The sequence below is a fragment of the Musa acuminata genome, unplaced genomic scaffold (assembly GCF_036884655.1).
Source record: "Musa acuminata AAA Group cultivar baxijiao unplaced genomic scaffold, Cavendish_Baxijiao_AAA HiC_scaffold_1077, whole genome shotgun sequence".
In the NCBI taxonomy this organism is placed as follows: Eukaryota; Viridiplantae; Streptophyta; class Magnoliopsida; order Zingiberales; family Musaceae; genus Musa; species Musa acuminata.
In genome coordinates, this window is record NW_027021291.1 from 1,730,573 (window position 1) to 1,745,051 (window position 14,479).

At 56.7% G+C, this 14,479-nt stretch overlaps 2 protein-coding genes across 2 annotated transcripts; one reads left to right on the plus strand and one right to left on the minus strand.

Moving 5' to 3' along the window:
* Window positions 1-4,582: 4,582 nt before the first annotated feature.
* Window positions 4,583-6,673, minus strand: LOC135666250 (probable leucine-rich repeat receptor-like protein kinase At1g35710). The gene has a single exon (XM_065177819.1). The coding sequence runs from the start codon at window positions 6,656-6,658 to the stop codon at window positions 4,688-4,690; it is 1,971 nt and encodes a 656-aa protein (XP_065033891.1). The 5' UTR covers window positions 6,659-6,673; the 3' UTR covers window positions 4,583-4,687.
* LOC135666251 (uncharacterized) lies at window positions 4,717-10,479 on the plus strand. The gene is made up of 3 exons (XM_065177820.1): window positions 4,717-4,848; window positions 9,087-9,634; window positions 9,703-10,479. Exons 2-3 carry the CDS (start codon window positions 9,089-9,091, stop codon window positions 10,369-10,371), a joined length of 1,215 nt encoding a protein of 404 aa, XP_065033892.1. The 5' UTR covers window positions 4,717-4,848; window positions 9,087-9,088; the 3' UTR covers window positions 10,372-10,479.
* Window positions 10,480-14,479: the final 4,000 nt, after the last annotated feature.

The window sequence follows — 14,479 nt, forward strand, 5'->3', positions numbered from 1 at the left end:
TGCTATCCACAGTAAAGGCTTAGTTATCTAGACACTTCTCCATGAAGGACTTAGGAGAAGCATCTTATATCTTGGGGATTAGAATCTATAGAGATAGATCCAAGAGGATGCTTGGCTTGTCCCAGTCCAGGTACATAGAAACTATTGTCAAAAGGTTTGGCATGGAAAATTCCAAGAGAGGTCTCATACCGATGAGACATGGGATATCGCTTTCTACGAGTATGTCCCCAAAGACTCCAGAAGAAAGGGCGAACATGGATATGATACCTTATGCCTCAGCAATAGGGTCTATCATGTATGCCATGCTATGTACTAGGCCTGATATAGCGCATGCTCTGAGTGTCACGAGCAGGTATCAGGCGGATCCAGGCTTGGAGCACTGGAAAGCAGTAAAGTGTATCCTTAAGTACTTGAGAAGGACTAAGGATCTTTTACTAGTATATGGAGGTAATAGCCTTAAGGTTGAAGGCTACACTGACTCAAGTTTTTAGTCTGATGTCGATGATAGGAAGTCGAATTCAGGGTATGTGTACACCTTGAATGGAGGAGCAGTGTGCTGGAAGAGTTCCAAGCAAGATACCACTGCTGACTCGACCACAGAGGCGGAGTACATTGCTGCACCAGATGCAGCAAAGGAGGGAGTCTGGTTGAAGAAGTTCATCACAGATTTGGGAGTCGTGCCGGGTAGCGAGGAGCCGATCTCCTTATATTGCGACAACTATGGGGTGATTACTCAAATAAGGGAACCCGGGTCTCATCAGAAGTGTTCTGAGGAGGTTCCAGCTTATAAGAGAGATCGTAACCCGAGGAGATGTAGCAGTGGAAAAAGTTCCATCCGAAGATAACATTGCAGATCCACTGACAAAGCCGTTGTCTCAGATTGTCTTTGAGCGTCACAGGGGTCTGATGGGGATCAGACACATAGGTGATTGGCTTTAGGTCAAGTGGGAGATTGCTAGTCATAGGTGCCCAGCAAGCCAATCACGTGAGTGATGGCACGTGTGACTTGATACATAATCTTTTTGCTTATTATATTTTGGCGTATATCACTTTATAACTATTGCATAAATGCATATATATTGTGATGTCCTTGGATTTGTGCAATGGGAATCGGATCGTGATGAGATCACGATAATGAGATCGATTCACCTTTAAACACATATCCTAAATAATCCCGGTCATAGGTTACTCGAGAGGGACATCGTGATAACCGGATAGACTGGTGTGCTGTATACCCGTCCATATGATGGATGCAGCTGGTCTCATAGCTGCTCGTGTAGGGACACTAGGGATACAGTACAGGTGCTCATTGGAGAATGAGTTCACTGATTGATCCGCTTACGGAATGCTGGATGGTTGATGATGCCTTATTGTCAAACAATGATTCCGTAGTCCTAGTGGTGTATCTGGTCCTTAGACTTGAGACACCAAGGATGTCCTGTATGAGTGCTCCACTCTTTGATACCAGACTTATAGGTTTGGCTGTTCCCAGATCTAGTACAGCTGGTCATTGGGAGTGGTAGTCGACCTTACGAGGGCTATTGAGTGTCGACAGAGGATCATCCACTCTCGGCATCATGAGAGGAATATCCCATGTGTTCTTGCTCAGACAAATCCCTGGCCAGGGTCATTCGGGTTGAGAGAGAAAGAGTTCTCCGGGAGAATCCGATTAGAGCGAGACTCGAGTAAAAACCGTATGGGTCTGACAGCACCATGCTCGATATACGGTCTCTGGGATATTAGATGGATGATGGACTATAGGTACATGGTAACTGAGGACAGACAGGTCCAATGGATTGGATTCCCCTGTATCGTCTGGGGACTACGGCGTAGTGGCCTAGTACGTCCGTAGTCGATGAGTCAAGTGAATTATTATAAAGATAATAATTCACTCAGTCAGAAGGAGTTCTGACAGGTATGACTCACGGCCAGCTCGATATTGGGCCTAGAGGGTCACACACATATGGTAGGCATTGCGATGAGTAGAGGTTCGGATATGAGATATCCGACGGAGCCCTTGTCTTATTGGATGCAGATCCAATACCCACAAAGGAAGGACCCATTAGGGTTTGACACGGGATCTCTATAAATAGGAGGGATTCACAGCCTCATAGGCTAGAGTCTTTGCTTGCCCTTCCTATTCTCCTCTCCCTCTCCACCTCAGAGCAGGCCTGGAGTTTTTGAGGAGTGTCGTCGTAACCCTGCTGTGTGGATCACCGCTAGAGAGGAGGACGCTTGACCTCCTTCACCCTCTCCTAAGGATCTGTAAGGAAACAGGGATATACGATCTCCCTAGGTAACACAATCTCTATACGCAGTTTTGTGTTTTGCGGATTTTTGCGCACCAATCTTCGCACGACGACGAACATCGTTTTGGGAATCGGGGATTTTTGTTTTCTTGTTCTTCCGCTGCGCATATGATGTCGCCCCCCATGATTTCCCAACAGTAATGCCATGGACGGTTTAGGTCGGGCGTACGCCAGGAAGTTAAGCTCGAAATCCTTGGCGAGCTGGTCGAAGGAGGCGATGGTCCCAGGCGTCAGGCCGCCGTACCACGTGCGGGCCGGCCCGCGCAGAGTCGTTGGGAATGCCCTGCACATCAGGGCGTCGGAAGTGCCGAATAGCGCCATCTGGGTGCGGAAAGCGGCCACGTGGTCTGCCGGGTCGGTGGCGCCGTCATACGCATCCAGAGAGGGGAGGCGGAAGTGCGGCGGGATCGCCTGGTTTTGTATCTCGGGGGTGAACGGAGATCCTTGGCGTCCGTCTGCCCCGAGCTCTCCCTTTGACTTGCGGACTTCCTGTTGTACCTCGTTAAGCCTTTGACTGACAAGGCGTAGCTGAGCCCGTAGGGCATTAGTCGAGTCGGCGGTCGGAACCTCGGGCTCGGGTCAGCTTGCCGCGTCTTCTGCTTCTCGGCTCCCGGGCCGAGCTGCGGGGTTTTGAGGTGAGATGGGGAGCTCAGGAAGTGGTACGTGAGTCTGGATAGGGGTCTCCCGTTGTGGCGAGGGCCGGGTCGCGTGCGGAGGGGTCCGTTGGGAGACGATCGGGATGATGGTCTGGACCATGCTTGTCAGGGTTCGGACTTGGTGGGCGAGGTCGTGAAAAGCCTCGGGTGATACCGACGACGGGCCGGCAGGCGCGCCGTCGGGGGGTGATAAGCTTGGGTCATTGAATAGTCGCCAGTAGCGCTCCGATACCACCGCGGGGCGGTCGTCGTGGATTTCATTATGCGGGGGATGCTCCCCCAAGGCGGGGAGCTCGGTAGTTGAGGATCCGCCGAGGCGGATTCGCTGATCGCCTGACATTTGGACGGCCCCTCCTTCTAGCGCCAATCTGTTACGGTAAGTAACCTTTTTTAGCCGTGACCTCTGTGTCGACGCGGCTGGTTCAGGGCTCCAAATGGCTGGGATCAGACGCGGCTTCCCCGGGGGTGCTGTGGTGACTGATGTAGGGGATCTGACTGGAAAGTTCCACGGCGTCAAGTGGGTTCGGCAGCGGTCGAGTACCTGCACACAGGTCGGGTTGGTGGTTCGGCCCGACCCCTCCGACGATCAAGTCAGTGATGGTGGAGAGGAGTTTTTTGGATGAGATCGTCCCCCTTACCTGCTAGGAGCCAGAGGGTATTTATAAGTGGGTTTGATGTTACCTGATGTGCCATCCTGTCGGGGCAGGGTCGTACCCCTGATGGCGTCTGTCGTCGTGGTCGTTGCGTGGAAGGCCGAGCTACCGCAGGGTATGGGGGGTGTTAGTCAGCGCCTTCCCCTGCCTCGGCCGGCCATGAGGGGTCAGCCGAGGAGGTTGTTTGGGTATGGCGAGTGTGGGTGCGCGTCGTGTCGTTGTTAATGCACGTTCTGGGGCAGTGTGCCGCACAGGGTGTCCGACGTGGGGGTACATTACGTCAAATCCGGGGTGTTATATCAAATCAATTTTTTACCCCTATCAATAAATATTTTGAGTCGATGTAGACCATGATATATGATTTTGACTATTAAACGGTTCTTCTTAACAATCTCATGACTTCTGCCACTCTTAAACCTAATCAAATTTACTTGTGATGAAAATAAAAACATAAAGAATATTCATTTTATCGAGGTCCTCTTATATAATCATAGATTTAGATTTGGTACACATATTTGTAAATATATTATTAGAAAAATATTGTGCAAGCCATAAATGGTAGAGGTTGTTCAAATTGAACCTAACCAAGATTTCAGTTCGGATCAATTGAATTAAACTAATTTATTTTATATATATATATATAATTATTTTAATTATAAACTGATTAATTGAATCGAATTAATCGAATCGATTAAATAAATTTGAATCGATTACGATTCAAACTATCTTATTTTAATCAAATCTAACTGAAAACGGTTTGAACCAGATTTTATTACGTCGACTGACACAACACATGGATATTGTTCGATTGGAGGAGCTCAAGTATATAGATATATTCATCAATCTCTATAAATTATGTAAGTATGTAGCCTTATATTATATTATATAGTTTGATATATTAAGATTCCTCACCTTAATAGACAATTGGACTCCAAAAAACGAAAAAGAAAAAAGTTCAAGCCGTTCTTACGTTTCCATGAATTGTCAAACAAGAAAGTTTTGTTTTGTTCTCCGTCACCTTGACATCGGGAAATTAAATCTGAGACTCCTTCCTGTGTACTTTGGCTCGTTACCACAGCTTGCATGGCGGGAGAGGCGCGCTGCAGAGCCCCGTGTTTCCTCTGAAGCCCTCCGCCGTCAAGGGAGCCCGATGGCGCGGTATCCGACCGCTGAGCCTGTTATCTGACACATCGAACTCGGTCAGTCGCGCGAGGTCCAGCACGCCCTCAGGTATGATCCCGGAGAGCCCGTTCCCCGCCATCCTCACCTCCTTCAGCGCCGCCAGCCTCGCCATGGACGCCGGTATCCCGCCGCCAAGCTCTGGGTTGTGCGACACCACTAGCCTCTCTACTGTGTCCATCGCGGCCAGCTCCCCCACGCCCTCGTCAAGCCCCCCGGTGAACCGGTTGCGTGACAGATCCAGCGTCCGGTAGTGCCCCAAGGGGTCCTGCGTCCCCTTCGCCAGCACTGGCCGCAGCCGGCCGTACAGCTCGTTGGAGTGCAGGTCCAGGTCCATCAGCAGCGTCAGGTTCTTGAACCCCTCCGGGATCCCCGAATGCAGAGTGTTGTTGGAGAGGTTGAGCAACGAGAGCCCGGTCATGTTGCCGATCCACGGCGGGAGATCCCCCACCAGTCCGTTGCTGGAAAGGTCGAGGATCGAGATGGACGACGCCGACGACAGCCAGTCAGACAGCGGACCGGAGATCCCTGTGTCCGCCAGGACAAGCTTGAATATGTTCATCTGGCCGAGCCAGCTCGGCGGCCTGCCCAAGTGCATCAGGGAGTTGAAGGAGAGATCCAGCTCTTGGAGGTTCCGCAGCCGGGAGAGCTCGGCGGGGATTGGACCACCGAGGCGGTTCCGCGACAGGTCTAACGTCTGCAGATTGGCCAGGTTGGCGAAGCTGGAAGGGATCCTGCCGGTAAATCGGTTGTTGGAGAAGAAGATGTCCGTGAGCGTGGCGAGGCGTCCTATAGCGGCGGGCAGCTGACCGGTGAGCTTGTTGTTCTCCAGTATCAGTCTCTCGATGCTAGGTAGGCCGCCGATCGAATCCGGGATGCTCCCGGTGAGCTGGTTCTCCGACATCCTACAGAACTGCAGCGAGACCATACCGGCGATGGAAGGCGGAATGCTTCCCGTGATGCGGTTCTGGTTCAAGTAGAGAACCACCAGGTTTTTGAGCTTGCCTATGGAGCTGGGGATGCCGCCGGAGATCTTGTTCTCTGAAAGATCAAGAACAGTGAGCCTTCGCAGCAATCCGATCTCCATGGGGATGGAGCCGGTGAGGTGGTTGCCATGGAGGTCTAGTGCCTCCATTGCAGGTACCCGCCCGATGGATGCCGGGATGCCGCCGGTTAGCCTGTTGTTGGAAAGAGAGACCACGGAAAGAAATGGAGAGGTGAACATGGAAGGGGGAAGCGATCCGGAGAGGCGGTTGTTGCCGAGGGAGAGCTTCCGGAGTCGGGTGAGGTTTGCGAAGGCGGAGGGGATGCAGCCGGTGAGTTGGTTGGAGTCGAGGAGGAGGTGTTCAAGGCGGGAGAGGCGGCCGAGGGCGGGTGGAACGGGGCCGGCGAGCTGCTTGAGGTTGCTGAGATCGAGCAACCGGAGGGAGAAGAGGTCGCCGAGGGCAGGCGAGAGACTCCCGGCAATGGAGGCGTCGGAGATGAAGTCGGGCCCGGGGGAGAGGCCAGGGCGGGAGACGTTGACGACGCGGCCAGTGGCAGTGTTACGGTAAATAACGTTCTGGCCGCGACTTTGGGGTTGACGCGGCTGGTTCAGGGCCCCAAATGCCTGGGATCGGTCGTGTCTCCCTTTGTAGGGCTTGAGATGGCGGATGCAGAGGGTCTTGCTTGAGAGCTCCGCCTTGACGAACCGGGTTGACGATGGTCGGGTACCTGCACATAGGTCGGGTCGGTATCTCGGCCCGACCCCTCCGACGATCAAGTTAGTGGGAAGGAGTATTGTATTGGGTTCGAGATCCCCCTTGTGCTGGGAGCCGGGGGGGGTATTTATAAGGGGGGTTGATGTTACCTGATGGGCCATCCTGCCAGAGCATGACCGTACCTCTGACGGCGTCTGTCGCCGCCGTGGGCGTTGCGTGGAGAGACGAGCTGCCGCAGGGTATGGGGGGTGTCAGCTGGCACCTTTGACTGCCTCGGCCGACCGTGATGGGTCAGCCGAGGAGGTCGTTCGGGTACGGCGGGTATGGGTGCGTGTCGTGTCGTCGTTAATGCTATTTCTGGGGCAGCGCGTCGTACTGGGCGTCCGACGTGGGGGGGTGTATTACGTCAAATCCGGGAGTTATGTCAAGTCAGTTTTTTACCCTTATCATATGCCCCACCCGAAAGGAGCTATGCATCGGCTTTACGCGTAAGGAGTTCGATGCATGGTTCCCTGCTTCAACGTGCTGTTCAGGTGGGTCTGAGAGGCGTGCCGTAGTTGGATCGGTCGCGCGAGTACTTCCCGAGCAGAGCTTAGCCGGGATACGCAACTTGGTCGGGAGGCTGAGCGGGGTCGGCCTAGGGGCCATTAGGGTCGATGAGGGTCGAGAGGCACTATGCAGGTGGTGCGATCGTGCAGGCATGACTGGGGAGATGCGAAGTTGAGGGTCGAGGAACACAACGCAGGCGGGGTGACCGCACAGGTGTGACTCGGGGCGGTGCAGAGCCGGAGAGCCGAGGAGCACAACGCAGGCGGGGTGACCGCGCAGGTGTGACTCGGGGTGGCGCAGAGCCAGAGAGCCGAGGAGCACAACAGGCGGGGTGACCGCGCAGGTGTGACTCGGGGTGGCGCAGAGCCGGAGAGCCGAGGAGCACAACAGGCGGGGTGACCGCGCAGGTGTGGCTCGGGGTGGCGCAGAGCCGGAGAGCCGAGGAGCACAACAGGCGGGGTGACCGCGCAGGTGTGGCTCGGGGTGGCGCAGAGCCGGAGAGCCGAGGAGCACAACAGGCGGGGTGACCGCGCAGGTGTGGCTCGAGGTGGCGTAGAGCCGGAGAGCCGAGGAGCACAACAGGCAGGTTGACCGCGCAGGTGTGGCTCGGGGTGGCGCAGAGCCGGAGAGCCGAGGAGCACAACAGGCGGGGTGACCGCGCAGGTGTGGCTCAGGGTGGCGCAGAGCCGGAGAGCCGAGGAGCACAACGCAGGCGGGGTGACCGCGCAGGTGTGACTCGGGGTAGATTGACCGAGGCGCTCGGTGCGGGTGGGCCGCGACCGAGGTGGTGGGTTCGGGCGTAACGTGACCGAAGCGATACTTGACTTTCGATTAGCGTTAGGTCGTTTTGACCGTTGTGCGGGCACGGGCGGCCAGGTCGCCTTTTGCCTGGGAAAGGTCAAAGGGCCGTGCCTTTCGGGCGTCGTCGGTTTTCGAGGTTGATATGATTAGGGGCTCCGTACTTCATACCGCACCGCATTTAAGAGCCGCACCGGCCGAAGTTATGGCGATGCGACCTTTGCGTCTTCGCAGCATGGCTCAGGAGGGGAAAGGTCATCGTTTCGGCGGGAAACAGGCTATAAGTATCGCTCCGTCGGTCCCTTTCACTTCTTGGTACCTGCTTTTGCTTCAATCCCTCCTTTGGGTGTCCTAGTCCGGCACTTCTTCAGCCGCCCTTCCTTCCCAAAAGCTCGGTAAGGATGGCTTCCCCTCCTTCATCCCTTCCTTCTCCGCCTCCTCTTCCCGGTGCCGCCGGTGAGGGGGTGGCGTTGGCGAGCTCCCGCTCGTCGTCCGAGGAAAGGGCCACCAAAGCCCTCGAATCGCTTATGTGGCCGCACGACCTCGACTCCACCGTGAGCGAGTCGTCGCTCGGCCTCCTCCGGGACCGTTACGGTATCCCGGCGGAGTTCACGCTCATTGCTCCTGAGTCGGGGCAGCGAGCGTATGACCCTATACCCAAGGGCTTTGCCCTAACAGTAGACGCCTTTGAGGCCGGGCTGCACCTTCCGTTCCACCCCGTCATTACCGCCTGCGTCTCGTGGTGGCGCATTTCCCCTTCCCAGATGGCGCCGAATTCTTGGCGCTATCTGGTGGCGTTCCTTGGGGAATGCTATTATGCCCAGATCGCCCCGAGCCGGTCCCTTTTCCTCTCCTGTTTCCATCTATCCAGAGGGTCGGGGGGCTATTATTTGTTCGCCCGACCGGGTTTCCGTGTCAGTGGGGCTCCTTCCAGCAACAAGGGGTGGAAGGAGCGCTTCTTCTACGTTTGCCATCCGAGGAGTTGGAGCTTCGGGCTCCGGTGGGCGGCGCGCGCAGTCGATAATACTGCCCCGGCCTTGGACGAGGGGGAGCTCCGAGCCCTTCGAAGATTGAAGGAGATCCTCCCTTCTTCTCGAGTCATCCGAAAGATGACCGAGGCGTGGCTAGTCGAGGCGGGCTTGAGCCCAGTACCTCGAGGTATGCCCTGAGAAGGTGGCGGTGGGCCTTCCAATTTTGCTTTTCTTTTTTGGAATACTAACCGAGGTCGTTGTGTTTGTGCAGGGATGGTGAAACTTGCCGTGGTGCGTGGAGGACGCATTTCGTCGGCCGCATCTCCGCGGCGCCAGGTCGGCCCGAGCGCTGACACTAGAGAGGCGCCGGTGGATCTCGAGGATGCCCGTCCTCGAAAGAAGGCAAAGGTCATAGCTCCGAAGAAACCGACTCCCCCAAGGGCTCAGGAGAGCGCAGAGGCGGCGGAGTCGGGCTCGCACGATAGGCAAGGAGGGCGAGGTCGAGGCGAGGCAGGCCCGAGCAACGTGGTCGCAGGAAAGGCGCCTCGGGATCCCTCGATCCGGGACTTGTGTCGTCTTCCGGCGGGCCCGCCGAACGACTTCTATCATGCACGCCTGATGGGCGAACTTTCTGAGGGCCAACCTTCTGACCGGTTGGTAGCTTGGTGGGCGGGGCTGACCCGCGGGACCCGGGTCTGGGCCGACGGGGAGACCGCGGCCGCGTTTGTCCGAGGGGGGCTGCACCCTGATCTGGCCCGCGAGATGTACACTCTGCCGTCCGACGTCCTGTTCGGGAAGTCGGTGAAGTCGCTGTTGTGGGTAAGTGTTCCGCTACCAGCTTCCTGCTTGTGGTGCTCCCGAGGGTCGTTCTGACTTTCTTCTTGCAGGGCCAGCACTACGCGATGGCACTGGCAGACCGGGTTCGCGACGCGGGTCGGGCCCTTGGAATTCTGTGCGACCGCAACGCCGAGCTGCGCAAACAGCTCGAGGAGGTGCGGGCCGGGGCGGCTCCGGAGGTGGTTGCGGCGGCCGAGCAGCGTTCCTCGGAGCTCGAGGAGGAGGCGATGCATCTCCGAGCTGAGGCAGGGGCGGCCGACAAGCGTGCGTTGGCGCTGGAGGCCGAGGTCCTTCGCTTAAGGTCCGAGGCGAAGGCGGCCGAGGAGGAGAAAGGCAATCTCCGGGGACTCCTGGAGGGAGCACAGTCAGAGACTCGTCTGGCCCGAGACGAGGCAGCCGTCCTGACCCAGCGGCTGGAGGGCGCACTAGCTGACGTGAAGGGGGCTTCAGAAGCCCTGGCGGCCGAGCGGGAGCGGCGGCCGGAGAAAGAGGAGGTAATCGAGGCTTATAAACAGTCCCCGGGCTTCCAGCTCGGGCTGGCTCGGTCGGGGCAGGTTACCTACGAGTACGGGTACCGAATCGCCCTTGGCTGGTTCCAGACGAGCCATCCCGGGCTGGAAGTGGAGGCGGATCCGTTTGTCTCGCATCCTGAGGATTTGGATGTGGACATGCCGGAGGAAGTTCCCTTTGATGATGGCGTGGGAGGATCTGACGGTTAGGGCGGTCTGGAGGTCAGCTCAGCCGAGCAGCTTCCGTATTTTGTAATTTTCGTGACCTTCGGGTCTGGTTGCAGTTGTAGCCCCTTGCTTTGTAAAGAAAACTTCCTCCTAGTACGTCTTTCTGCTTCGAAAGTTGGGCCTTGTAATCCCATGCTTCATGAATAAAAGAATCTTTTTCCAGTGTCTTTTAAGCTCCGAAAATTGCAGAACTTCAATCTTGGGAGCTGGGGCATTGGCCTCAGACGAAGAACTTTCTAAGGTTCTGGACGTTCCATGTCCTCGGCAGGGAGGAACCGTCCATTGTTGTGAGTCGATAAGTACCTGGTCGAACCACGCTGGTAACCCGGTAAGGTCCCTCCCACTTGGGGGCCAGCTTCCCCCTCGTTCGGGTTGGGTCGCTGACTTCGGCCCTTTGTAGGACCAGATCGCCTAACCTGATTGGCCTAGGTCGCACCTTTCTGTTGTAGACCCTTGCGACGGCTCTCTGGTGAGAGAGGGCCTTCAGGTGTGCATCGGCGCGTCGCTCCTCGAGCACGTCGAGGTTGGCGCGAAGTCCCTGGTTCGAGGCCTCCTGGTCATAGCTCCTCGTCCGAAGCGTAGCGACAGTCATCTCGGGCGGTAGGACGACCTCGGTTCCGAAAGTCAGGCTATAGGGGGATTCTCCGGTCGCAGCCTTGGGGGTGGTGCGCAGTGACCACAGCACGCTGGGGAGCTCGTCCGTCCAGGTCGATCGGGCCGCGGACACTCTTCTTCTGAGGCCATCCAGGATGGATCGGTTGGTTACCTCGGCCAACCCGTTCGTCTGAGGGTGGGCCACCGAACTGAACCTCAGTTGAATGCCATGACCGGCGCAGAATTCCCGGAACCTCGTGCCGGCGAACTGAGGTCCGTTGTCGGTGACAATGGCTCTGGGCAACCCGAACCGGGTCACAAGGTTTTTCCAAACGAATTTCTCCATCTGGTGTTCCGTCGTCGTGGCCAGTGGCTCGGCCTCGACCCACTTTGTGAAGTAGTCTACTCCCACGATTATATACTTCCACTGCCCAGAGGCCGGTGGAAAGGGGCCGAGGAGGTCCAGTCCCCACTGGGCGAACGACCATGCGCAGTCGATGGGACTGAGGGAGACCGCAGGCTGTCGGGGCGCGCGGGTGTGTTGCTGGCACGAGCTGCACCGCTGCACGTAAGCTTTTGCGTCTCGACACATGGTTGGCCAGTAGTAGCCTTGGCGTAGTATCTTGTGCGCCAGGGTCCGCCCGCCAATGTGTTCGCCGCAGATCCCCTCGTGAGTTTCAGCCAGGACGGTCTGGGCTTCGTCAGGCTCCAAACACCTCAGTAGGGGGTAGGTGAAGGATCGTCTGTAAAGCCGGCCACTTTCCTCGGTGTACCACGCGTGTGTGCGGCGCAGACGCCGAGCCGCGACTTCGTCGAGAGGGAGGGTTCCATCTCGCTTGAAGCTCAGCAGCTCTTGCACCCACGTGGTCGGCGCGCCGCCTGGGGCCGTGGTTGCTACCTCAATGGCGCGAGCGGGAAGCTCCTCTATCTCCGGCCATGCTTCGGGGGTTCGCCTTGACGCCAGCTTAGCGAGCGCGTCGGCTCGTCCGTTTTCCTCCCTCGGAACATTAGATAATGTGAAGTAAGGGAATTTCGTGGTTAGATCCCTTACCCGCGCCAGATATTTGGCCATGGTCGCGTCACGAGCTTCGTATCCACCGCTGAGTTGTTCGGCCACGAGTTGCGAGTCAGTGAGGACGTGTATTGCGGCCACCTGCATCTCGAGGGCCAGCCTTAATCCGGCTAGGAGCGCTTCGTACTCCGCCTCGTTGTTGGTGGCTTTAAACCCGAAGCGGAGGGAACGTTCGAATGAGCGTCCGTCGGGAGCGAGAAGGACCAGCCCAGCTCCGGCACCCTTTGAGCTGGCCGAGCCGTCCACGTGTAGGGTCCAAGCCTCAGGAGTTCGCTCGAGGTCTTTGTCCACCCGAGTCAATTCCACGATGAAGTCGGCTACCGCCTGAGCCTTGATGGCGGTTCTGGGCACGTAGCTGATATCATGTTCTCCGAGCTCCACCGCCCATCTGAGGAGCCGACCTGCAACATCAAACTTTGTTAAGATCTGCCGAAGAGGCTGGTCGGTGACGACTTCCACCGAGTCCGCCTGGAAGTAGGGGCGCAACTTCCGAGCCGAGAGCACCAGGGCGAGTGCGAGATTTTCTATCGGCGTGTAACGCTCCTCAGGTCCTTTCAGGACGTGGCTGACGTAGTAGATCGGGAGTTGTGTGCCGGAGCTTTCCTTGACGAGGACAGAGCTAACTGCGTGCGGGGAGGCCGCCAGATAGAGTCCCAGCTTCTCGCCGGGAATGACGGAAGCGAGTCGAGGGAGGCTGGCCAAGTGCCGCTTCATCTGTTTGAAAACCTCCTCGCATTCCGATGTCCATTGGAAGTTCTTCGGGTCTTTGAGCGCCTTGAAGAAAGGGAGGCAACGATCGCCCGATCGGGCGAGGAAGCGAGACAGGGCGACAAGTCTACCGTTGAGTCGCTGCAGGTCTTTAACTGTCCGGGGGGACTGCATATCGATTATTGCCTGTACTTTCTCTGGGTTGGCATCGATTCCTCTCTGGTGTACAATGAACCCTAGGAACTTCCCGAAGGTGACGCCGAAAGCGCACTTTGTGGGGTTGAGCCGCATGCCGAATTTGCGTAGCGTGGCGAAGGTCTCGGCTAGGTCGGCAAGGTGTGTTCCGGCTTCTCTGCTTTTCACAATCATGTCGTCCACATAGACTTCCATGTTCCTCCCGATTTGGGGGGCAAACATTTTGTTTACCGTCCTCTGGTATGTGGCTCCGGCGTTTTTCAACCCGAACGACATGACCTTGTAGAAGTATATCCCTTGATCGGTGAGGAAAGCTGTGTGTTCCCTGTCTTCGGGTGCCATCCTGATCTGGTTGTATCCTGAATAGGCGTCCATGAAAGAGAGGCGCGCGTGCCCTGCTGTCGCGTCGACCAGCTGGTCGATCTTCGGGAGGGGGTAGCAGTCTTTAGGACACGCATCATTGAGACTGGTGTAGTCAACGCATATCCTCCAGCTTCCATTGTGTTTTTTCACGAGAACTACATTGGACAACCACTGAGGATACTTGGCCTCTTCTATGAAGCTTGCCGCCAAGAGTCGGTCCACCTCTTCTTGTATGACACGTTGCCGGTCAGGTGCGTGGCGCCGGGGCTTTTGCTTTACCGGACGGGCGTCATGTGGGATATTGAGATGATGCTCCGCGACCTTGGGATCGACTCCCTTCATGTCCGATGGAGACCAGGCGAAGATGTCGGCATTCTCCCGCAGAAGACCGACGAGCTGTTCCCGTTCCCACTCGGGCAGCTCTGATCCGACCTTGACCGTCTGATCCGGCCGTGCTTCCCGTAAGGGGATGTCAACAGTGGACCCCCTCGGCTCTGGGTGAGGGGCCGGCTTTTTTGCCTCCCGGGGATCTTCTAGAGGCGCCTCTCCCCTGGTCCTTTTGCCCAATGAGACGGAGGTAAGGTAGCAGCGCCTGGACTCTTGGGGGCTTCCGGTGACTTCCCCGACTCCCTCCCGTGTCGGGAATTTGACGGTCCGGTAGTAGGTCGAGACGACGGCTCTGACCTTGTTGAGGGTCGGCCGACCAAGTATGGCGTTATAAGCGGTGGGAAGGTCGACCACTAGAAAAGTGGTCATGGCAGTCTTTGATTTCGGCGGGGTCCCCAGAGTCAGAGGTAGGGTAATGGCTCCCAGAGGTGATATCGAATCTCCCGTGAAGCCGGTGAGCGCCGAGCACATCGGGCTTAAATTTTCCCTGGCTAGGCCCAGCTTCTGGAAGGCGCCAAAGTAGAGTATGTCGGCCGAGCTCCCCGTGTCGACCATGATTCTTCTCACTCGCGCGTTGGCTACCCTGGCCGATATCACCAGGGCGTCGTCGTGGTGGGGCCGCTCAGTGGCTCCGGCTGGGAAGGTGATCTCGGGCTCAAGCTTGCTAGTCATAGGTGCCCAGCAAGCCAATCACGTGAGTGATGACACGTGTGACTTGATACAGAATCTTTTTACTTATTATATTTTGGCGTATATCACTTTATAACTATT